The 25866-nt window shown below is 34.9% G+C and overlaps 2 protein-coding genes across 2 annotated transcripts; one reads left to right on the top strand and one right to left on the bottom strand.

Annotated features, from left to right (window-relative positions):
• Positions 1-381: 381 nt before the first annotated feature.
• LOC121261550 (probable prolyl 4-hydroxylase 10) lies at positions 382-5914 on the top strand. The gene is given in 9 exon segments (XM_041163977.1): positions 382-741; positions 844-928; positions 1922-2019; positions 2169-2266; positions 2761-2890; positions 2996-3039; positions 3042-3182; positions 3403-3491; positions 5615-5914. Coding segments are annotated over 8 exon segments (870 nt in total). The 5' UTR covers positions 382-541; the 3' UTR covers positions 3477-3491; positions 5615-5914.
• An 11516-nt stretch (positions 5915-17430) lies between these two features.
• LOC121259707 (aconitate hydratase 1) lies at positions 17431-24539 on the bottom strand. The gene is made up of 20 exons (XM_041161425.1): positions 24360-24539; positions 24073-24177; positions 23320-23480; positions 23128-23220; positions 22743-22928; positions 22402-22563; positions 21968-22112; positions 21712-21854; positions 21584-21640; positions 21415-21494; positions 21249-21324; positions 20298-20483; positions 19850-19917; positions 19649-19767; positions 19403-19524; positions 19233-19331; positions 18660-19139; positions 18120-18218; positions 17789-18031; positions 17431-17680 (listed from the first exon to the last, which is right to left on the bottom strand). The coding sequence occupies exons 1-20, from the start codon at positions 24361-24363 to the stop codon at positions 17606-17608; spliced, it is 2703 nt and encodes a 900-aa protein (XP_041017359.1). The 5' UTR covers positions 24364-24539; the 3' UTR covers positions 17431-17605.
• Positions 24540-25866: the final 1327 nt, after the last annotated feature.

The following is a 25866-nucleotide window of genomic DNA, read 5'->3' as shown; positions in this document are numbered from 1 at the left end:
TAAATACAGTCATAAATTGTATTTCACTATTAAAAAATTAAATGTTTAATGTGAGTCTCATATTTATTCACTTTTTTAAAATTAGTGTACAGCGCTTGTGCATTTCATAATTACAAATATAATTTCTATTCTTCTTCAAACTATACATTCTATTTAAAAGAAAAAATTAGATTCTATATAAACAAACTTTTAGTTATAAAGTTATAGACATGCTGATGCATCTCATCCTATAAATAAAATTTACTGATTTTCAAAATTTCAAATGTAAAATATATATATATATATATATAATATTTAACCGATTATTTGAAAAAGATATCAAATCTATAAATCTGATCATATTTATAAAATTGTGGAATAAAAAAAAAAAAAAATCAAATTAACAGATTAATCGTACTGAAGCGAAAACCCGTATTGGACTTTTTGTTGCAGGAGGTTGAAAAAAAAGCGCATAGTGTTGTAGCTCTGCGTCTCTTTTAGAGCTTCAGATCTTGCTTTAGTCCATCTTCTTCGAGATCGATTTCTAGGATTTCCCCAAACAATGGTGAAGCCGAGGTACTCCCGCCTACCGCCTCGGAAGTCGTCGTCTTCAGCTATGGCTCTCACCATGCTCGTCATGTTCACCTGCGTCATTCTCATCCTCCTCGCTCTCGGAATCCTCTCGATTCCCAGCATTTCCGGTGGAGATTCGCCAAAGGCCGCCAACGATCTCAGCACCATTGTACGGAACACGATGGATAGGTGGGTTCTGGTTTTTGAATTCTGATTCTCTTCCACTTTATTTTTTTGAAGTTGGTAAATTACCGTGATTTATTTGGTTTCCAACTTTCCATTTTTTTGTAGGATTGATGCAGATGAGGAAATAGGGGAGCAATGGATGGAATTGATCTCCTGGGAGCCTAGAGCTTTTGTTTACCATAATTTCTTGGTGAGCTTTTTATTATTTATATTTCCTGGAACTTGCGGATCACGTTTCATAATTCGTTTCTGATTATGTTTTCCTTAGTTTATATTGATTACAACGACAAAGATAATGCGTTTTCATGTGAGTTGGAATTCATTCAAGTATATGCCATTTTCGTTGTCGATATCTGCTTAATACACTGAGAGACCAAAACAAAACAAGAACAAAAAAAAAAAAAAAAAAAAAAATCAAAGAAAGGATAAAGAAGAAAAATAGAATTAAAAACTCATTAATAAGGAAAGTATTTCTTCTATTTCAGCAATTCGATCTGCAGTTTTATAGATGGATTATATGGGAAAACATGCGGGATTTGGTAGAATGCACCTTATTGGAATGTAGTAAGATTGTTAATGAATAAAAATATTTTGATGGAACTATGAATTTTTAACTATAGTATCACATATACAAAATGTAAACGCATGAGCATAGGTTTTCAAGAAGTAAGGGCTCATAGATGAGTTCAGGAATAATAAAAAAAGCTTATCCATTAAGGTGCTAGTGCATAGCTGAATGTTTCGGGTATTTGTTGTAAAAAATTTAGATATGAGCTCAGTTTGAGCTACCTATGAGTAATAAAAAATATGTTCTTGTTAGGGTTGGAGTCTTATTATGTTGTATGTGGTCTTAGAATTTCTTTTTGATAACGGGGGAACCACCCTATGGCAGAGCCCTTAGGACTCACCCATGGAACCTAAACCTCTGGGGAGACTAGCACAGCAACCCACTGCCGTGGCCTCCTACTTAAATCACAATTTGATCCCAGAGGGAGTCGAACCTGTGACATGGGTTTCATGCACACAAGTTTTGCCCTTACCACTTGGGCTACCCACAGGTGGGTGGTCTTAGAATATTTCTGACATGCATTTTCTGTTAGATAAGTTTGATCTTGATCAGGAACTGATCTGGGTGTAATCTAAAGTTTGCCAAATGCTGAAAATGGTTTCCTAATTTGGGCAGACCAAGGAGGAGTGTGAGTATCTAATCAGTCTTGCGAAGCCTCACATGGAAAAATCAACAGTTGTTGACAGTGAAACTGGAAAGAGTAAAGATAGTCGGTATGCAATTCTTACCAGCCTTTTCTCATTGCTTCTGCATTTAATCTTGATGACGGAAGTTTTCTTTGCCCTTCTCTTCATTCTTTTGCTTTTTATTTCTTTGCTGTTTTCCCCTCAGATGTATTACCCCGGATTACCTTCATTTGCAGGGTTCGTACAAGCTCTGGAACATTTCTGGCTAGAGGACGTGATAAATTAATTAGAAACATTGAGAAGAGGATTGCTGGTTTCACCTTTTTACCTGTAGGTATGTAGGTTGGGCTGCCTATGCTTCTTAATCTATTTCTTAGTGAGAATGTGTGTCTGTTTCATCTTTGTTTAAATTCCTTAATAATTTCTTTTCGTGTCAATTTTCTGAAGCACTTGCCTTCTTTGGTTATGGTTTGTGGTCCAGTCATTACAATATCCAGTATTTTGGTTTTTGTCATTCTTTGTCTCTTGACAATAGCATTTTTTCCATGGAAGAAAATCAGCTTTTGACTTTTCTCTTGGGTAGGGAGAAATTCAGGAATAGTTAAATTTTGATATATTTCTGCCTGAAGATGAAAAGGTTGGAATTAGGTTTGAGAAGTCCCTCTTTAAAATTGAATGAATGTGCTCCAAATGTTGGCTGTAAACCTTCATCCTTGATATTGTCTTTGGAAGAACAAAGGAATGGAAAAAAGAGTGGCATTTGGTGTTTATTTGGCATTAGCTTATCTCTTGATTGTTTTGATGTTATACATAAATGTTCATAAGCAGAGCATGGGGAAGGACTTCAAATACTCCACTATGAAGTTGGACAAAAATATGAGCCTCACTTTGACTATTTCCTAGATGAGTTCAACACCAAAAATGGGGGTCAGCGGATGGCTACAGTTCTTATGTATCTGTAAGTGACATGATATTTCTGCACTCTAAACTCTCTTGACTCGTGCATTTGTTGGAGGCCAAACTATTTTCTTTAGGTAATGTCTCCTTTTCTGTAATGATACAGCTCAGACGTTGAAGAAGGTGGTGAGACGGTGTTTCCTGCGGCCAAGGGAATTTTAGCTCCGTGCCTTGGTGGAATGAGCTATCTGATTGCGGGAAAGAAGGACTTTCTGTTAAACCAAAGATGGGCGATGCTCTGCTCTTCTGGAGCATGAACCCTGATGCCACTTTAGATCCATCAAGTTTACATGGTTAGTTATCATTGTTAATTATTGGGATGTTGAAAGTGGATACTTCGGTTTTCAGTCATTTCCAGGCCAATTGCCTTGACTAGTGAATAGCACGTCCCTTCTGTGTACTAATGCATTGCCTTGGAATCATCTTCTTATTTGAATACATTAATCATTATTCACTGTATGTGGGGTTTTCATACAACTATTAATGACACGTTTAATTCTTCTGTTTGCTCAGGTGGTTGCCCTGTAATTAAGGGGAACAAGTGGTCAGCTACTAAATGGTTGCACATAAACGAGTACAAAATCTGAGCAATCGAGTTGAAGGTAATTATGTATACCCTGAATAGATAATTAACTAATTAAGCAATTGTTAGTTTATTCATTTTCAATTAGTATATAAGTGTTTTTTTAGATTAGACTTGAGCATATTTTGGAAGATACGAAACATCCCGTTTGGATTCAAAACTCACCTCAATTCATCTCATCTCATCATTACAAGTTTCTCAAATTCTCACACAAAATATAATAAACAATTCAACTTTTTCAAATCCCAAAACAATAATAATATTAAAAATAATATTCTAACAATATTTTATTCAACTCATCTAAAATCATCTCAACTCATCTTAGCTCATTTATGAATCCAAACGTGTTGCATCCACTTGGGGATGCTTGACAAAAATGAAGTTGATAAAAAACTAAAAACTATCTATTTGAGTATCACGTTGTCTTGCTTAGCTACAACTAGTGCCAATAACTTCCCAATATTAAAAATGAAAAATAATACTTGAGCATGAGAGGCTGGTGTTATAAATGTTAAAGCTCCTTCTGGGTGCTTCTTTTTACTAATATGGCTTCCACAAACCACAAATTGAGATGTGTATCTTGCAGATGACATCATTAGGTCCTAGACTTTGTGGTTGGAATTGACATATAGACCATAAGACTTTTTCAGGATTTTTACTTGAAGGATTTGACACGAAAACTTGTGTTATAATAAAAGACAAACCCCTAGGGGTTGGCTCAAGTGGTAAAGGCCTTGGGTTTGGGGGTATGCTTCTCCCCAGGTCTAAGGTTCAAATCCCCTTGAGTGCAAACAATCTGTTGGGAAAAATTTGGATAATAATATATATATATGTAAACACTTTGTAAACTAGAGAATATGTAAAAATAACAAGAAAAAATTAGAAAGAGAGAACCTGGTATTGAGGCACGTTGTGATGGACGCTTTCCATTGAGTAGATTCCGCCGCCTCCAAATCTTAACATACACTAGGCTTCTTGACAGTTTACTCTCAAGAACGTCAGTTCTCCCGTTAATCTTCTTGTCAGTGCATACAAAAAGAAATCTTTGAACCCGTATAAAAAAGCCAAAGCCCAAAGAATACATTAAAAAAGTTTCTAATTCACCAAAAGGCACAACCCCTCATTTGGTGGCCAAGCGGTTAAGGCTCCTATCCCTAAGAGGCATGCATTGGTTCAAGTCATCATTGCACCTTTTTATTTAAATCTTGACAACCAAATCAACACATTGAACAATGACAATGGTTCACATTATTTTTTACTTAATAGTAAATATTTTTATAATTTATAAGTCTAAAACCCAACACAATCTTTAGGGGCCATCAGACTGGGAAATTTTTCCCTTGAATTACCCTATGTGCACTTGCGGGAAACTCCTTACTGAGGGCCTGTACACCCCTAGGATTAGTCGGGACGCTATTCTCGAACACCTGGTGCCAATAAAAAAAATGACAAAACTCTGAATTTAACTTGTTGCATCATCGGTATTGCCAAAACAGAAGCAAAAGAAGCAAATATTGACCTAGTCTACATGCCCTTGCTAATACGTGTTTCCTTATCAAAGAGGGCACATTTGTTAGATACGAACTCAACTTTTATTGTTACATCTGAAAATGTAAAATTTGAGTGTCCAATAAGTGTGTGTGAAGTTTCTTTAGTTTCATTCCTTTACAAGCCCACTTGGCATACACTGGACGGCCTATTTCAGCAGTTTATGATCCTCTGGTTCTTTTGAAGAAAATGAGAGGAGATGTAATGTGGTGCACTGGGGAACTTCTGATTCATGCATGTGATATCATTTCAAATTTGAAACTCATAAAGAAATCAGTTTAGAATTGCAGTAATTTTGTTGCTGGAGAATATTGGATTGATTTCTTGTTTTAGTAAAAACAAATAAATAAATGAAGACAAAACCTCAGCCTTTTTCTGAGTTATTAGGTAAGTTCTTGCTGCATAACTTGAGAGCTTCAATCTTGATAAATGAAGCCATCAGCTAAACAACTGATATCTTTTTAAAGTTATTTCCTATCTTTATATTTTGATGTCAAGTTCTTGAACTAGAAATTGCTCAGTCGAGATTAGGTTTTTATGCTCTATTGAATGCCAGCTCCATCCCATTAAGTTGATGCTCATCTTCTTTGGCAGGTTTAAATGAGTTCTCATCTCATTGTTGTACCATAAAGTCTCGGTCAGAGGTCCAGCCCTATACGGCTAAAGCTCTCACATGTAACCTTGTCTACAGAGCTCAATGCCGGCTTGCCCTTTATTTTCATGTACCACCACTCCTTTTCTCACATTTTTGTTCCGCGATTTTCTCACCTCAATATAAAAAAATGAAGTTTTTATTTGTATTTAAAAATCAAAAGGTCTAGGACATTTATCGTTAACAAATATGCCTAATTAAGCCAGAAGATTGTATTTAATGAATGCATATTGTGTTTCTTTTGTTCTTTTCTCTGGTAAATCCGTAAATTTATGCATATTGTCAAGCTGGCTGCTGCCCATTTCTTTTGGAATTAGAGCCTTTGGTAGGATTACGATGACTTTACCTGTCTGTACTAACTTCTAAGGGTATCATTTACCCGGTTAAAAGTTCTCAGCACTCTCTAGTTTTTCTCTCCATCTTCTCTGGGGTAAAAAACCCCAGCGGACCCTCTCCACCGGAGGGGAGGAATCCTCCCTCCCTTCCCTTCTGCACTCGCTTCTCCACCACTGGTAGTTTAAGCATTTTGCACTTTATTGCCTTCCAGCCACCAGACCACTATACGTGCCCGACCACCATGTTTGCCGGTCGCCGATTTTCGAACTACTAGTGCATGGACCACACGTGCCTCCAAGGTCAAGCGCTCTCTCCACGTGCCAATGCCAATTCCAATATTTAGCTGCCACGTGCCATACAATTGGATTCTCTGCCTCTTTTATATTTGGGTTATTTCGTCCCACCACTATTGGCACATATGCACCACGCCCCATCGCCACTACTACCTCCAATGAGCGGCTGCTACAATTTGATTTTCAGATTTATGTATCCAGTTATGCTTCCATCATTCCTAACTAAGGATCTAGTGAAAAAAGATGTGAAAATCTACTGTGACAATTTTTTAAAATACTTTACTACAATGCCTCTTTCTTCAAAATTGTTTGGTCTACCCATTGCTTCCTTGGCCAAGCCGAGGATGAAGGAACATGGGTCCAAATGAAATTGATTGGATCCATTGACCGTTTATTTTTATTAAAAAATGATGTGTATAAGTTTCAAATAGATAAATTATGCGTAAGTCTTTATAAAAAAGTAGACTTCACTTTAAAAAAGTGTAAAAAAATTATTTTTTATTAGTGAGATCCACTTTTTTATAAAGAGCTTGTATGAAATTTGTCTATTTGAGACTTGTACCTAACATTACTCATTTTTATTTGTCCTAATTTTGTATGCACTACATTCTATGTGATTTGATTTTTGTTAAAATTCCACATCTTCTTCTCTTCTCTCTTATCTTCCCGAACCTTGCATTAGCTTCATGTTGCGGCTATAATGATTGTTTAAGGACCTATTTTAAAGAGTTTTTAACATCCCGCGAGAGGTTTCTACATCCAATGAGGTTGCTAGATGGTGCGGCATTAGTGTACTAACAAGACTCAAATAGGACTAGGAGTGAATTCGGTCCGGTCATTCTGTAGGAGGTTTTGTGGACAGGACCGGATCTATTCGGTCCAGGGTTTTTCCACCCTGGACTAGACCGAATAGACAGTGGGACCAGTCCAATCTGGTCCCTTTCGGTTTGGTCTCGGTCGGTCCATTCGGTCCCCCACAGTACCAAATGGGCCAATAGCCCAATCCTAAATCTTATAATTTTTCGCCCACTAACATTTTATCCAATTTTAGGTCCAAAAATACCAAAAAAGAACTTGAAAGGAAAATAAAATAATTATAAAAAGAAAATTATTTATATACAATAAATTTGAATAAAATGATTTACTACAAAAGAATATAAACTTTCTATATCCATCCAAACAAGCGAAACAAGATTATCAATCATAGTAATAAAATTAAAAAAAAAATAGAGATAAAGAAATTTAAAACAATTCCTAATCAGTAAAATCCCTAATAAGTAATAATTAATAAGTAATCATCCAATTTATCCAAATTTCAAACTCTGAAAAAAAAAGCATATTTACATGATTACATCAATACACAGCTCTCACTATTTCAGCCTCTCATATTTACATCAATACAAAACACAAATATATATAAACCGAAAAGTCATATTAATACAAATATAAAAAACATTAGTTAAATATTACTACATTAGTCATATTAAAGAAACAATGCAATGTAGTCTGCAACCCTACTCCATCACTGTAAGAGCATAGCTGCACAATCCCAACCTACTCCAAGTCTCCATCACTTAAGTCTTCAACGTTTACGGTTTACCTATAAAAAAAAAAAAAAGAGGCTAAAGCTCTTATGAACTTATACATGTAAAAACTAGGCTGTTATGAACTTATGGAAAAAATACAGCCTTTTATTATTTATGGTTCTATACAAAATAAAAGTAAATAAACCAACTTTTGCAATCTTTCGAAAGATGGGCCAATGCTTCCTCAAATATCCAAAGGCAACATATTACTATCAGACAAAATTGTATCTAAGGAAAATTTGACATTAAACTGCATGTCTTTAGCACTTCAATTTAATTCCATATGACAACATGAGGACCAAAGACAGCCAAAGAGCCCTTTGCCTATAGAGGATCACTTGATAAATGTGTCAAGCACTAAATTGTGTCAAACTTTAATTGTGTCAAGCACTAAATTCTCCCAGATCTAAAAATGAAAGTATGACTTTAAATGCATAATCTGAAAATTTGAAACATACGTAACTTGATCAGAATTAAAAAAACTATAATCAATAATATTCTCACCTCTTTAGTTTTTAATCAGCATTGGGTGTAGGGCAGGTAGGCATTAAATTTTATGCCTCCACAGAATCAGTAAAATCCCCAACAAGTTCTATTCATAAAAACTTAAAAACAAAACAAGTTAAATAAAGTTACATAGAAGATAAAACAAAATAAACCACAAAAGATATCAAAAGTAAATTTATTACATACTCATATCTAGCTACTTCTCAAATTCCCTCACTTCATCCATTAAAGTTCTAAGGTTTATTAGAGTAGAAGAAAAACAAAGCCAGTTTTGTGCACATATGAGACCCTCAACACTCATCGGATTTAAACTACTTCGGAAATGGTCAAGTACACGACCCGCGATGCTAAATATAGATTTAGAGGCCAAAGTAGATACCAATATTGCAAGTACATTGTGTGCAACCTTTGAAAGTATGTGATATCTAATTGAATTCACCTTCCACCAGTTTAGAAGGTCAAAACTATCATCTTGATCTTCACATCTTTCAGCTAGATATCTATCAACCTCTGACTCGCTTTCCAAATTGTCTTCTGACTGTAATTGTTGCTTAAATTGGGCTCTCAAATGTGCATTTCTACTCACAATCTTGTCAGTTGAAGGACTTACATCTTCATGTGGGGAACTTGCGCAATGAAGAGAACTCCTTTCTTCATTTTCCATGTATGACTCATATATGCGGATAAATGCATTTTTCACCTTCCAACTGAAATCAATTTTTTTATATGATCATGTGTATACATTTGTCCCAACCCAAACTCAAGATATCGCAGCTTGTAGCGAGGATTAAGAAGAATCCCAACATACATCAACATATTCTGATTATCCAAGTTCTTCCAATACTTTTCAAACTTTATCTTCATATTTGTGGTCATTAATCTCACCACAAGGCTTCGTTCTTCACACTTCATGTTAATGACATATTTAATAGTAATCAACTCTAGAAAAAAAAATTTGCAAGTTATATATTCACCCCCCGAGAAACATAAAGTTGCATCATGAAATAATTGAAGAAACCTCACAAATAACTTTACCTTCTCTCAATCGGATGCATTGGGAGACACTAACTTCTTTGACTTTATCCTATTTACCACATCTTCATCATCGACATCGTCATCATTGCCATATCCAATACTACCAAAGAAGCCCGGATCTTTTTCCTCTAGCCGATCAAAAGCCCTTTTAAATTTTGAAGTGCTCTCCAACATAAGATAGCTGGAGTTCCACCTAATTGGTACATCTAGGCAAACATGACTTTTGGATTGAACTCTTCCAACCCCACACATTTCTTAAATGTACTTCATCTTTGAGGAGATGATTTAATGTACTTCACAACACCCCTCACTTTGCAATAGACTTAACATATTCTTTCAACCCCTCACGGACAATTAAGTTTAAAATGTGGACATAATATCGAACATGTAAGAATTCATGTTCCAAGACTGTGTCCCTCCTATACATGATTTTTTTTTTCAAATAAGAAATGACTCCATTATTAGAAATTGCATTATCAAGAGTGAATATAAGTATTTTCAGTCGCCCCCAATCATGCAAACACATCTCTATACATTTACCAAGTGTATCACCCTTGTGATTTTCAATCAAAGAAAAGGAAAGAATCCTCTTGTGTAACTTCTAGTCATATCAATAAAGTGTGTTGTGAGCAAAGTTTTGAATACCGTATCGGAGGCTGTACCGGTCAAGACACTGGAATGAGATATTTCGGTACCGGTACCGTTTCCTGTATCGTTTCAGAATAATATTTCGATACCGATACCGTTTTGGTACTGGTACCGTTTCGAAATAGTTTATACCTGGATAAATTATATATATACAAGCATTAACTGTATTCCAAAATAACAGCAAAATAAGTCATAAACTCAATACTTCTCAATACAAGTTTTAAGTTTTAAGTTACAACTAACATAAGTTCTTAAGTTTTAAGTTATAACAAACATTATATCAAAAAAAAAAAAAAAAAAGTTACAACAAACATACTTGTAAAACTAAGGCTGCATTTGGATGTTGAACTGAGTTGAGTTGAGTTAAGATGAAAGTTGAATTAAATATTGTTAGAATATTATTTTTTAATATTATTATTATTTTAGGATCTGAAAAAGTTGAATTGTTTATTATATTTTGTATTGGAATTTGAAAAAGTTGTAATGATTAAATACGATGAGTTGAGATGAGTTTGGGATCCAAACTGGCTTTTAATAAGTTCTTAATCCAACTATTAAAATAAAATCACTCATCCTCATAAAAAAGACAACAAGGATCAGGATTTGACATGTTAATAAAAATATTTTCATCAATGTTACCATCGTCATCAACATCAACACCAGCATTATCATCGTCTTCCTCATTTAGTGAGGCTAATGACTTCTCAATACTTACCCAATCCAGATCTTCTCCATCAAGAAGTTCAAATTTTTCATCCACCCATTCTTCCATCAATTCAATGTTTTCAAGATTGATTGGATTTAAAGCATCTCTTCCATTTTGTATGCTCCTGTCAAAATAAAATCAAACATAAGTGAAAATGTTATATATTTTTCAACAGTAAAAAACATTAGTATTAAAAAAATTTATCTCTCTTGCAGCTTCAAGTTATAACAAACAAATACTAAGTCATTCAAACGTTTATGCACTAATCTATTTCTCTTCTTCGAATGAGTAAAATTAAATGTATTCCATTTTCTCTCACATCCAGTTGCCCTATAACATTGACTTAGTACTCGAACAGCAAACCTTTGAAGTGTTGGAACCTCGTAACAAAATTGTGTCCACCATGCAAATATAATAATAATGCAATTATAAATTATTAATTAAATGCAAATAAAAATAAAATAAGATAAAATTTAAAGTACAAAGTCACACTATTTAACAAATGATATTGATAAATGATAATACATAGATTAATCTTATAACGCTGATGGATTGCTAAAGAATGTCCAAACTCACCTACTGCATTCTTATACAAGTCAAGTTCTGTAATGATGTTGTCTTAATTATCGGGATCAAGTTCCATCTATATAATACAGTTGTTGAAACTTGTTACAACATCATTTTTATTTTTAAAGTTGGGGCTATAGTAAATTTCAGGGTTAAGAACACAACCTGCCGCATGTAATGGACTGTGAAGCTGCTTATCCCATTTAGAATCAATGATTATGGTGAATGGATTGAATACACTAACTTTATTATTGCATCTTGTTTTTATGTTCTCTTTGGCTCTTTGCATTGCATCATACAAGTATCCCATTGCAGGCTTCTCATCCCCGTCAACAACTCGTAGAACACGAACCAAAGACTCACTAACTTTAACAATAAATTGACATTGAGCTCAAAACTCTTTATCTTCTATAACAATCCTAGCTATCTCATTCCCTATGTTGCTCTCAGAATGACTTGATGCAATCCATTTATCACAAGTAAACGTTTGTCTGAATTCTTTCTTAAACAAGAGTAAGCATTTGATATTTAAAAAATTTGTCGCAAACCTTGTAATTGCATGACGATACAAATCATGACCTTTGGTGAAGTGTTTTCTCATCAATGCCAAAACCCAACCATGATTATAGATGAATTTATTATCTTTTTTACCTTTTTTATAGTATCATCAATAAGGAAAAAATGTCTTAAATCAGAAAAATTCTCTAACATCAAGTCTATGTAATGAGCTACACAAGGGGACCAGTAGAAAGAACCATACTTCTACTGTAACTTTTTTCCTGCAACTTTATAACTTGCATAATTATCTATTATGAACTATACAAGATTCTCAACTCCAATTTCTTGAACAACCTCATCAAAGATATTAAACAATATTTCAGCATCTTTTCTAAGGCCAGATGTATCAACAGACTTCAAGAACATTGTATCTTTCAAACAATAAATTAGAAAGTTGATTATTGATTGTTGCTTTTGATTTGTCCAACCATTTGCCATTTGTGAACAATCGGTCTCATTCCAAACATTCTTCATTCGTTGCAAATAATCTTGAACCTCATTCATATCTATATTTAACAAATTTCCTCTCAACTCATATAAAGAAAGGCCATTGAATCCTGACCCGATGGCAATCATGACATTAATAGCTGGTTGATAAAACTTGATTGAGCCACATTGAAAGGCAGATTAGCATCATACCACCAACGTGCTACAACTATCTTTTCTTTTACAATCATCTCCTTCGAACACATAGAACTCTTAATTGAAGGTTGAGCCCTAAGAGTTGTTCTTGGAACAAAAAAATCTACTAAATCCCCCCATTGACTTTCCAATTCTAGATTCTTTCAACTTCCTCTTATCTTTTGAAAGTTGAGACTGTCTCTCTATACTATTACTATCATCAATATCAGATGTTAAATCTATATTGCCTCCAATCTCTGAGCTTATTTTTCTTTTATTCGCTTTGCTTTTTTTCATTTCATTAAGCAACCCCTTCATTTGCTATTTTACATTTTCAGAGACTTTTTTACATGTTTCTACATTGCCTGGAATCTCAGCTTGATGATGTTTCAACTGAGTGATTCCGCCACCTCTAATTACTTTATTACAATATATACACTCAGTATTATTTCTTGTCCCTGGCACTGCACATGCATGGGCCCATGTTAGATCTTCTGATCTTACAGGAGCAAGTGTTGAAGTTGAAGTCATATCACCGGTTGATTGACAACTAGACATTTTTAACTATTAAAGTATAAAAAATTAACACTTACAAGTAAACAAAATTTAAAAAAAGGTCCAAAGAACTAATAAACTTAGAAACTTAGAAAGATGAACAACAACATTCAGCATTTGAACTAAAATAATTAAAAGCTAATAAAAAGAGAAATGAACAACTAATTATAAGCTAATTGACCCCCTTCTCATTTCAACATGGCTCATGAGTTGTGCCTAAAATAATTAGTTAGGTAGACCAAAATATGGGTGTTGCTGTTGGACCAAAGAATCCTAAATAAAATTCAAAAGCAACAATATCCAAATAACAAAATAAAGCATTAGACCTTAGACTCCTTAGAGTAACAAAATGTTTCAGAGCATAAAGAATTTTAACTATTATACAATTGAGTTCTAGCAAGAACTAGTCTAAGCAACAACCAGGTTTAACTTTATAATTCCCAATTATGAGTTACATTTAGCTGTAATGATAAGTTGAATGCAATAAACATATTTGAAAAATAAATAAATTAGACAAGTTGCATAGTGCATACTTTTAGCTTACCTACAATGTCTTTACCTACGGCTTCTACAAAAAATATATATGATATACTAAATTTATATTTTAGACTTAGATACACATGAGGAACACGTATTGCAGAATTTTCATTCACTAATAACCAGATATTTAGACCAAAAAACAGAGCCTACGAAAATATTCAATACAGACTACATAATAAATATCAATATCATACCAATGTTTCCCTGCGATGGAGATTGGAGACGCGATTGTGAGACGAGCTGACGGAGACGACAACAACGACAACGTGCAACGAGACGAACGGCACTAGTTGACGGAGGGGTGAAATTTCAGAATTCAGACTTTGGAGGTCCGAGGTGCCGCTGTAGTGAAATCCAATTGAGAAAAAAAAAACCCTACGTTATAACATGTTAGCGTGAAAGTTAGAAATAGCTCCTAAATGTTTATTGAAAGTGCGAAAATACCATTCAAATAGGCTACAGAATGTGTATCGAGCGAAATATTTGTTTCGACCGAGAAAACAAATACCGGTCGGTACACCTGATATTTGGGGCAGAACGAAACGAAGGTATTACCTATACTGGACTAGTGGCTGGTATGACATATACCGGTCGTACCAGCCAGTACGGTATGGTACCAAAAACATTGGTTGTGAGACACATATAGTTTAGGTTTTGCACAGATGTCCATGTATCCATGATGAGGGAAATTCATTGCCCTCGAAGAGCATTTCTCAAGTTCTTTTTTTTTTCCCTCATAAACAAACTAAAACAGTCATTGACAACTGTCATACGGGATAAAATCTCTACCCACTTAGGGCAAACAATAAGCATAAAGTTTCTGAAACTCTCCCCTTCAACATGCCTAAAGGGTAACTCATAAAAAATAATCATCTTTGCTAAGGTTTGTCGGCAAGCCTCAACATTAAATGCAATGGGCACAAGTCCCCCACTACCATTTCCTCTCTTCACCTTCCAACCTAGAATCGTCTGGGACGTATCTGTCTTATTGAACGAACATTTCTTACATTGCTTCTCAATGTGATATTTCATTCTTCATACCGTTGGTCTTCCTAGGTTTAGTGGGATCACATTTTGGTATTTTTGTAAAGTGATCTCAAACCATTGACCTAATTCTACTACTTTGTAACCCACAAACCAATTTAGGACTTACATTGGATGAGGGTGGGGGTAGGGGTGGAGGCATATCTTGTGTTGACTCTTGCACACATTTGTAGAAGACTCCATCTTCTACTTGCAATTTAAAGAAGTAATGCTTTCAAGACAAAGTTACTTTATTGGGATAAAATGAATGATATGTGAAGATATATATATATATATATATATATATATATATATATATGCATAGTTTCTCTTGAATTCTAATTAATGTTAGCTTATAGTTCTGTGCAACATTTTTTAGAGTGCTGGAAAAAGAGATTGCAATTTGCAATGTATAAACAAGCAAATGCAACAATATCTAAAAACAACAAAATAAAATCGAGGCATACGAAGTAACCTTCAGATTGATGCTAGGAAGTGATGGAGGGATTGGAGAGGGCAACCTGGCAGGGGTTGCGAGTCGCGACGGATGGGCTAGAGAGGGAGGGCATGCAACGGAAGGGCTGGAGAGGGGAGCAGATGCGACAGATGGATAGAGGGGTTGGAGAGAGCAGCCTGGCAACGACGGAGTCATGACCCCTAGGGTTCCGAATCGTTTTAGTGAGTCAGAGAGGTGAGAGGTTTGTTGTGAAATCGAGATTAGGGATTATGGGAGGGAAATGGAATCTTGGGGGGGGGGGGGGGTTGGTTTCTTCAGAATGAAGGTTAAAACGACGCCGTTTGGGGTTAAAATAACCCTAAACGGTGCCATTTCAACAGAACATAATGAAAAATAAATAAATTGGGTTGCGTGAAACGGCGTCGCTTCACGCAATCTAGTTTTAAATTGCTTCACACATTGCCATTTAGGTCCAATTTTACACTAAATGGTGCCGTTTTCTGTAATGACTAAAATGTGAATTTTCAATTCTTTTATCTTTTTGGCGCATAAATTAATAAAATAGTTATTTAAATTAGTAAAATTAAAATTAAGTAAACTATTTAATGTGGATTATTTAATTAACTCATTAAAAAATAATTAATTAAAATTATATTGATGATGTTAATTGTTAATTTGTTACTAACTTAGAGTATGTCAATGTATTAATGAGCTATATTAAAAAATTTATCTAGTAACTTTAATTAGATTATAGATGTAGATGTTAATAATTAGTTAATTGTGAATTGGTGATAGGTTACTTAATTGATATTCATATCATACATTAGTTAATGGTATTAATACTTGTAATTGATGAAGATGTAATTGCTTTTACTTCATACATTAGTGATACTAATACTATATGTTATACATTATGAAATATATATTATGTATTATATAATAATATATTAATACTAAATATATATAGTTATAGACTTATAGTGATTTGGTTATTATGATTAGTATAACTATATAATAGTATTAGTGTTAGACTATTAATATAGCTATATATTAGTAATATTAGTTATGGTGAATCAATGATTTAGTATAACTATATTCTACATTACTATATTAGAGACTAGAGTATTAGTATTAATGTAAATATTAGCATTAGTTATAACTATATAGCCTGTATTAGAATTTAGACTATATAATAGACTAATAGTATTAGTACAACTGTAAAAGTATATTGTATAGCTATATATTAGTATTAATTATAGTGATTACTATAACTATATAATTGTATTAATAGTAGACTATTAGTATAGCTATATATTAGTATTAGTTATAGTGATTTAGTATTAGTATAAAATTATAAATATTAGTATTAGTTAATAATTACTTTATGGTGAGTTAGTGATAGGATTAGGTTAGATAAAAATTATAATTAATTATATACAATTATTATATAAATAATATACATAAACAATATAAAATATATATTATTTATGTTCATTCGGTCCGGTCCGGGGTGAAAAATCCCTGGACCGGGACCGAACCGAAAATATTCGATCTTATAGAAATTGGACCAAAACCGATTGGACGCAATCTTGGGTCAGTCTGGTTTGGTCCGAAATGGTCATTCCAGTCTGTTTTTTCGGTCCGGACTGGCCAAATCTCACCCCTAAATAGGACGATTCATCTAGGTGCGGATCTAGGTATTTGAATTTACCCGAATCCAAACCTAGAGAGGTAGTCCGAATTATGATCCGGACTGATACCATGAATCCAATTATTCAAAACCTAGGTATCCAATTCTTGGGTTGTAACCAAAATATTGATTTTTATGCCAAAATTTGCTTGTTAAAATTTGTAGATAGGTTATATGATATAATACAAACTATCCATTTTATTAGAATTAAGTAGATCTGGAATAAATTCGAATTGAATATTAAATGCATTGTTTATGAACATTAAAATCGATGATAAATTCATCAACAATTTCCTACTTGATGGATCTCGACAAATTTAGACTCAAAATCCAAAGCACACAGGAAAGAAGTTTGCAATGCAATTAATTAGGTGATGGCATACAAGATCCTTTTCTGGGTCACAACGGACCGTTAAGCGTGCATAAAAGTAGCATAGGTCAAGCCCAAGGAGAGCCATGGCCCTTATAATTCGAAACAAATAGTATATGGCGCCTTGAATACTCGAAATGAAAAGTGCCATCAGGAGCCCTCTTATCTCTGCAAGCAAACTTTACAGCAAATTTAAAACAAAACAAATATGGAAAATCAAGAACTTAAACACTGGCTTGAAACTATGGGAAATTTTGTATCATAAATGATATGAAAATGCCAAAAACACTTGCATATATTCACCAGTTCCCATTTATTCATAAGTTTGCTGGGGTGTGCTCCAAAATTGAAACAACGTTCTTTGTTCCAAAACCATATGGCAGTATTTGGACAGCACAAGAAACTGGAAACAGAAATGGAAACATCAACGTGAGTGGCTGATTAATGATGAGAATTGATCAAGTTTCGAATGACGTATTGTAGAATGCCTCCATGATCGAAATAAGCAAGTTCCACCTGCATTGAAGTAACCAAAAGATTATATTGGAAGGGAAATTATAATTACCGAGCTTTCATGAGAAATTAGACCGATTAGAATGAGAAAAGCCAAGTCTAATCTGTTACCTCTGTGTCAAATCTTAGTGTACAAGTGAAGGACTTTCCATTGTCCGTAACTACTGCAAGATCTTGACCAGGTCTAATTTCATTCACGCTGCTTGGAAGATCGATGCTATATCGTTCATGGCCAGTCAACCCAAGAGTCTCAGCATCCTCCCCAGGCTTAAAACATAGTGGAATGATACCCATGCCCACCAAATTACTGCGGTGAATGCGCTCAAAGCTCTTTGCTATGACTGCTTTCACACCCTAGCACCAATTATCATTTAAGTCTATTATACAAAAGCCAAACGCCAACTAAAGAATGGAATGGAGTGAAATGCTATCAGCCACATACCAGTAGCATTGGCCCCTTGGCAGCCCAATCACGAGAACTTCCACTCCCATACTCGGCACCAGCCAAAATAACTGTTTCATGCCCCTCACTCTTGTACCTCTGTACATGAAATAAATCACAGAACCGAAGCATATGGTTATGAATTCAATAAGAACTTCATTATTTAAAAAGGAAAAAGCTCAATGAGCAAAATTAATAAAACATATGAAGCTAGAAATCAGAATTATCAAATTAAAACAGTTTTGGGAGAGAATTATAGGTCCTGCAGGGCGTTAAAACGTCATCCAGCACATGGAGAGCTGTGCAATAAACCAGATTGTCTTAGAATAAACATCACTTGGCAACTTATGATTCAGTGATAAACCTATGTATCAGATAGGCGAGTTTCAATTGCATCAGCTAGAGCCCAAGTAGAGCAACCATCAAGGATTATTAATCGTTTTACGCCAACCTTTTCCTTGCAACTTTCATTTTGTGCAAGAGGCTGGTATATCTGCACTACTGACTGTATGCCAAAAAGATATGTTTAGAGGAAGTTACCATGGCAGCATCAAATACAGATAGTTTCTCGCCAGTGGGAATATGAATGGTTTTTGGCCCAACTTCTCCTTTCAATAGTTTATTGACAAGGCGAATATTGGCAAAAGTGCCCCTTGCCATAACCTCATCATTACCACGACGACTTCCATAAGAGTTGAAGTCTCTCCTATCAACCCCACGCTCCAGAAGGTATCTGGCTGCAGGACTGTCTTTGTGGATGCTACCAGCTGGTGAGATGTGGTCAGTTGTAATGCTATCGCCAAAGTTGAGCAAGCAGTAAGCATTCTTCACTCCATGAAGGCCTGGAGGAGACATGCTCATTTCTTTAAAGTAGGGCGGCTCATGTATATATGTGGATGTTGGGTCCCAGGAGTAGAGAGTGCCAGAAGGTACAGATAATTGATTCCACATCGGGTTTCCCTTGGTGATTGCTTCATATGTAGCCCTAAACATATCGGGCAGCACACTTGATTGTACAACCTGAAGTAACAGCAATATAAGAAGAAAATCAGAATTTTGAAAAACTCCTCCTCTGAATGCAAATCTAGTATGTAAGCAGGTTGAGCAGCTCACGTTGGCTACTTCTTCATTGGATGGCCAAATGTCCCTGAAAAATATTTTCTTTCCATCTTTCCCCAATCCAATTGGTTCTGTTTCAAAATCGATATTTACCTGCATCATTGTCCCCAGTTGAGAGAGATACTTCTCCAAGTGCATATGGAAAAATAAAAGCAACAACATACCGTCCCAGCAAGAGCATAGGCAACCACGAGGGGAGGTGAAGCAAGATAATTAGCCCTTGTTAAAGGATGCACACGGCCCTCAAAATTCCTATTTCCAGACAATACAGCTGCAGCTACAATATCTGGAATTATGTACAAGATCAACAACTTCGTCATTTTGAAAAAAAATTTTTGATAAGTACTCCAACACTAAAAAAATCTCATGGATAGCATTCAAACAAGCACTAAGCACAAGAAAATGTCTACCATTTTCAGTAATTGCTGACGCCACTGCTTCATCAAGATCTCCTGAATTCCCAATGCATGTCGTACAACCATATCCAACTATATGAAACCCTAGCTGATTCAAATACTTCTGCAAGCCACTGAAGACAAAATATTCTCAGGAATCATGTTTAAGTGTGCGTGTTTATTCTGAAGACGATGTTCTAGATCAATAAAAAGTACCTCCTTTGGAAGTATTTGGTTACAACGCCGGAACCAGGTGCCAGACTTGTCTTAACCCATGGCTTCACCTAAAAGAAGATAATACCACCGTATGTAAGTTAAAAAAATATAAAGAACATCATGTTCATCAACAATTTCCCAATATTACCTTGAATGCAAAACTTTGTGTAACATGGAACAACAAAGCATACAATGAAAATCTCCACCAAAATCATCAGTCACATGATAGTCCAAGTTTAAAAAAGAATAGTAAACTCACAACCTAATGGCCCCAAGTTATCATTTGTCCAATTCATTGGCCCTCGTGAAGCAGACCCCGCATCCAACCAAGTCTTTGTTATATATATATATATATATGACGTCTTTTAGCATGGCTCATACTGACCCACCCTAATGCAATTCATCAAACACAATTTTTTAACTGCAGCAAAAAGTTGAGACGTCTAACCTCCAATCCGAGTTCACAGGCTTTTTTCGCAACTAGTGCAGCTCCAAGCATTACACTAGGATTTGAGGTATTAGTGCAGCTAGTGATTGCAGCAATAACCACATCCCCATGCCTAAGCTGTGCCGGGGTCCCATGAAATGTGAAATCTACAGCCTTATTCTGAGATTCCTTTGGTACAGCAAAACCCTGTTATAAGATGCAAGAAAAGTAAGCACAAAGAGAAGCTGGGGGATTATGGCTGTTATATTGAAAGGAAAACACTAGCGAACATTCAGAACCAGTTCTGTAGTAACTAACTGAAATAAGATGTGTATAATACCAAATTCACCACGGACAAGGGGAATTAGAAAGAAAGGAAAGTGCATGTATACAGATGCTAACAAAAGTCAAAGTAAGGAACCTAAGTAAAGAAATCATTGACAAAAAACCGATGGGTTGTGCAAGGAAATTGTAAAACAAAGCATCAATCACATTTTTTTAGGGTTGCTGGATGGATCAAGCCTTGCCCTGCTGCTCCTCCCTTATAGCTTCACAATTTTCCACTCTTTCTTTCCAGCAAGTCCAGATATATCACTAACCCTTTTTGGGTGGACGTCAGAGCATTCCCAGATAATTGAGCCTATTGATCCCAATCATTTTCTGAAGTATTTATTTTATAAGCTTCCCATCCTTATAAAAGCTTCTGGAAGAGGGTTTTATTTGCTTGTGTTTTTTTCAAGTTTTGAAGCTATAGAGAAAATATGGATATTTTTGAACCTCCATTAACGCAGATTGATGTTTGTCTCAAATGTTACAAATTTTCATTCCCCGTATACAATGCTTAGCAGATCCATGTGACAAAATTCTGTAATAACTTTTCAGCGTTGAGTCAGTGGTCACATGCAGTTGTATGATTTCCAAGCAACCCTAACAATCAACCACAAGTTTCTTTTAGTTTGGAAAAGATCTCACCTTAAAACCAACTCTATTATCAAGGCATGCAAGCCAATCAGCTTTCATCTCTCTCAGAGGGACACGGTCATGTGGCCTGCAGAATCAGATTCTGAGAAGACCATGGAGGATTGAAAATGGAGAAATTAATGTGACTCAAAGCTAAAACATATACTGAAAATTGTACCTCTTTGGACCAGATATACAAGGTTCAACATCTTCAAGATTAAGCTCTAAAGAGGAGGAGTAAACTCTTTCGACTTGGGGCTGAGATAAGGCAATTAATTTAGCATCAGACCAAAACAGTAGATTTGTTGCATGAATGTTCTCTAACATAAGTTGTATGCACAGCTTACCTTGGTGTAGTCCACAAACATGTTATTAGCACGTAAATAGGATTCTATCATAGCAATCTGCACGAAAATTTACAAGTCATTTATTCTGAAAATAAACAACAATTAAAATTGATTAAACACGGGCTTACAGTGTCATCACTTCTGCCAGTCAGTTTCAGGTATTGCAGGGTGACATGATCCACAGGAAAGAAGCCCATTGTTGCACCATACTCAGGAGACATGTTCGCAATAGTTGCACGATCTGCTAGTGACAATTCACTCATGCCTTCCCCTGCATAAGAGGGTAAAGACCCACTCTAATCTTAGGTAGATAAGCAAAACAGGAAACAATGACACTGCCAACAAATCAAATATAAGATTGGCAATATTAAATTGTTGGGTTACCATAGAACTCCACAAACTTGCCAACTACTCCATGCTTCCTCAGCATTTGAGTTACTGTCAAAACCAAGTCAGTAGCTGTTACACCATCTCTCAGTCTTCCCAGTAATTTAAAACCAACCACACCAGGCAGGACCATGCTCATTGGCTACATACAAATGAAAAAAGTACAATTAAGTATCTGCTGAGAAGGAACACTTAAAAATGGATATCTTGAGAAAAACCTTCAGAAGAAATGCAGTCGAACAAAAGTCCACAGTACATTTTCACACATACATCCTCAAGAACTATATTAATATAAGCAATGAAAGAAGCAACAAACCACATGCCTATATGCAGCAAGTAATGCATTTATGTCCATTAAATATGTGATTTAAGAAACATTTCATTCTCTAGTATTAATAAGTAGATACAGCATTCTTAGCAAACTGTATTACCTGGCCAAGCATTGCAGCTTCTGCTTCTATCCCGCCAACTCCCCAACCGGCGACACCCAATCCATCTATCATTGTTGTATGTGAATCTGTTCCGACAACACTATCAGGGTAAAGTATGCCATCTGTGTTGAACACAACTCTGCCAAGGTATTCTAGATTGACCTGCAAGTAAACATCACAAAGCACATTTCATGCAGGTGACTAGAATTGCAGAAAGATAAAAAACCAAACTGGTTTTCACAAACTGAACCGATGCTATAATCAGAACAAAAGATATACACACACACACACACACACACATATAAACAGACTGAAGTGCACTTCTCAAATGACGAAATTACCTGATGAACTATCCCTGATCCAGGAGGAACAACGAGCATGTTATGGAATGCATTAGATCCCCATTTGAGGAAACCAAATCTTTCTTTGTTACGCTGGAACTCAAATTCCATATTTGCTTGCACTGCATTTTCGGATCTTGCCACATCAACCTGAACTGAGTGGTCTATGACAAGATCTACAGGAACCTGCATTTTGTTAATTACATTAGCATTGCTTAAAAACGTTTAGCACTAAATAAAAAAATAATTCAAACCACATCCACGTATTAGTTGGGGTTTTCCCATAAACATTGAAGCAGAAAAAGAGAGGAGGAAAAGAAAAGAGAAGTGCTAAACAAGCAGATAACTAGAAATGCCAATTAGAATCTATCCATGGATAGGTTACCAATGGGTTAATTTTATTAGAATTTCCACCAAGCCTGTTCATAGCATCCCGCATGCAAGCAAGATCAACAACTGCTGGAACCCCAGTAAAATCCTGAGAACAAGATTTACAATGAAATGATTATAGCCTTTGATAGATAACATTTCAGAAAATCTTACAAGAAAGAGATTGAATATCTATTATGTAGCTCACCTGCAGCAGCACTCTGGCAGGCTTGAATGGGATTTCAACCTGTTTGGGAGAGGTGTTCTCCCAATCAATAATCTTCTCCACATCCTTACTCTTAACCTCAAACTCATCACAATTACGAATTGCTGATTCGAGAAGTATCCTAATAGAGTATGGGAGCTTATCTGCGCACAAACATCAATCCAATCATCAAACCCCTATTAACTCTGCATAAAAGCCCAGTCCATAAAATATATATAAATAAAAAAGAAGTACAACCAATTAATAGTAACAAAAAAAAAAAAAAAAGACTATAAGACTCTTCATCTCATTAAGTCGTAATAAATAAACGGATTTTACACGATGTCAATACAACTTGTGTTTTAACATTTGGTCTAAATTCCCATTTTTATTACAGTACGTTGAGCAATTTACTTTACATCATTAATGATATTTAGTAAAGTAAATATTAGCGTAATCATGCTAACGCTACACTTTACAGAATGGATAAAAAAAGATATTACAATATCCGATCGGCTCCAAAGAGAACTGAAAGAACATAACGTACAGAATTTCAATCAAAGCCTTCCCTATTTCATTAGTGAGAAGTGAGAAAACAAAAGCTTTTAATGAAGTTCATCCAATGGATTAATTCGGCCTTAAAAAACTATAAAGAAAAGTTTATATTGTTTTCATTTCTTATCCATCCATTTCTTACCAACTCTATCAACAACCAAAACAGAAAAAAGGAAAAAAAAAAAAATCAGAACCACCAACCGATTCTGGGATCGTCTAGAGCTGGCAAGCTGTAGTACTTGCCGAATTGACCACCGCCTGGCTTCTCGAGCGTCTTCAATATGCTCTTGAAAGGGTTCTCACCAGCTGCAATGGATAAGACATATCAAAATGTTAATCAAACGCAGACTCGAAGGTAATCTCAAAATCTTCGATTGAAAACGAGAAACAAACACAGAAATTCCGTTAGACGCAGATCGAAATTTCCAAATAAAAAGTTCTTTAAAGAAGAAAACAAAATATCTAATCCACCGATACGATGAGATTACCCATGGCTGAGATCGGAATTTCGAGTTGCGTGGCGGAGCGAGGATTGGTCGCTGCTAGAAACGAGATCTACAGAAAAAGGACTGCACGAGGTTACCAAATCAAAACCAGAGATTAGAGAGAGAGAGAGAGAGCGAGGTGTGTATTCCGAGTGATGCTATGTAAATGTAGTAGTAGTCGAACTGGTAGTTTCAACTTTTGAAAAGTCGCTGTTCTTTTCGATAGTGCCCGAGTCCTGAGTCCTGACCGTGAGGTGCGGTGAAACGGTGTCGAATTAATGCTAACTATGCGAGGGGCTATTTTGCACGTGTACATTTCCTCATCCTATTATTTTGGGGCTGTGGATGCCACGTGGTTAGCATAACTCTCAGATCCACTCTCGAGAACGTGGGTGAGACACAGATGAAACATAAAATCTCGTTTTTTTAAATTTATACATAAAATATAATAAATAATTTAATTTTTTTAAATTTTAAAATAATAATAATATTAAAAAATAATATTTTAAACTTTTATATAAAATTAAAAATTTTTATCTCACTATCCAAACCTATCTAATAATAAATTCGGTCCGATTGCTAGTAGTCCACTATTTTCAGATTTCCACTCCGGATCGGATGATTAGCCATCGGTCCATTTGATCTGACCCAATATCAAATAGGTCAATTTATGCTTTTCGGTGCAACAATGATATTTTTAGACATATTTCAGCCCAAGAACATGTTATCCTATTTTCAATTCAATAAATAATAACGTTTATTTACATACAAAAAATAAAAAGTAAAACTTGAAAATATGTAATATGCCAATAAATTAATAACATCCAAACTCTAAATAAAAGAAAAAATATAAAAGAAAAGGAAAAAAAAAATATACATTAAAATTATCCATACTGACCATATCTATCCAAAAAATAAAAACAAAAATAGAGAAAAAGAAATTAAAAAAAAAATCCTTAATCTTCTGAATTTCAAATAAAAGAAAAGAACAAAAAAAAAAGTAAAGCAACTGACACATAAAAATTATTACAATCCATGCATATAGTCATAACCCACATACTTATAAAACAATATTACAAATTTCAAATATTACAAATGAGTTAAAATCGTAATAACAAAAAAAAATAAAATAACTGAATGACAATGAGGCCATAGGCCCACACTCAAACTCCAGGTCTCCGCAAGTCACAAAAATGATACTACAAAAACATACCAAAAAAATATCTTAGTTTAGATTTTTTTTTTCATGCTAACCAAAATAACTAGCATAGTAGTATATTATTCTCATCTCAATCATCTGTAATGGGTGTAGATATTATATTTGACGCCTCTATAGAATTTTCAACCTCCCCAACAAGTTCTATACATAAAAGATAAAAAAAACAAATTATATAAATTTATATAAATATAAATCAATGAATCATGAAAAGATTCATAAGAAAATTAATTTGTTATAGGGGTGTAAATTCAAACCGAAAAACTGAAAAATCGGTCCGGACCGGACCGGTTT

The sequence above is a fragment of the Juglans microcarpa x Juglans regia genome, chromosome 4D (assembly GCF_004785595.1).
Source record: "Juglans microcarpa x Juglans regia isolate MS1-56 chromosome 4D, Jm3101_v1.0, whole genome shotgun sequence".
Lineage (NCBI taxonomy): Eukaryota > Viridiplantae > Streptophyta > Magnoliopsida > Fagales > Juglandaceae > Juglans > Juglans microcarpa x Juglans regia.
The sequence above is the reverse complement of the archived record's forward strand: the minus strand, read 5'-3'. Positions and strand labels throughout refer to the sequence as shown.

What these genes read in the sequence shown, in the direction of transcription:
- LOC121259707 (XM_041161425.1), bottom strand. An exon ending in CTGGCAGAAGTGATGACACT is followed by an intron (nt 21,641 to 21,711) that starts GTAAGCCCGTGT and finishes ATTTTCGTGCAG; the next exon opens with ATTGCTATGATAGAATCCTA. An exon ending in CCTGTGAACTCGGATTGGAG is followed by an intron (nt 19,918 to 20,297) that starts GTTAGACGTCTC and finishes ATCTTCTTTTAG; the next exon opens with GTGAAGCCATGGGTTAAGAC.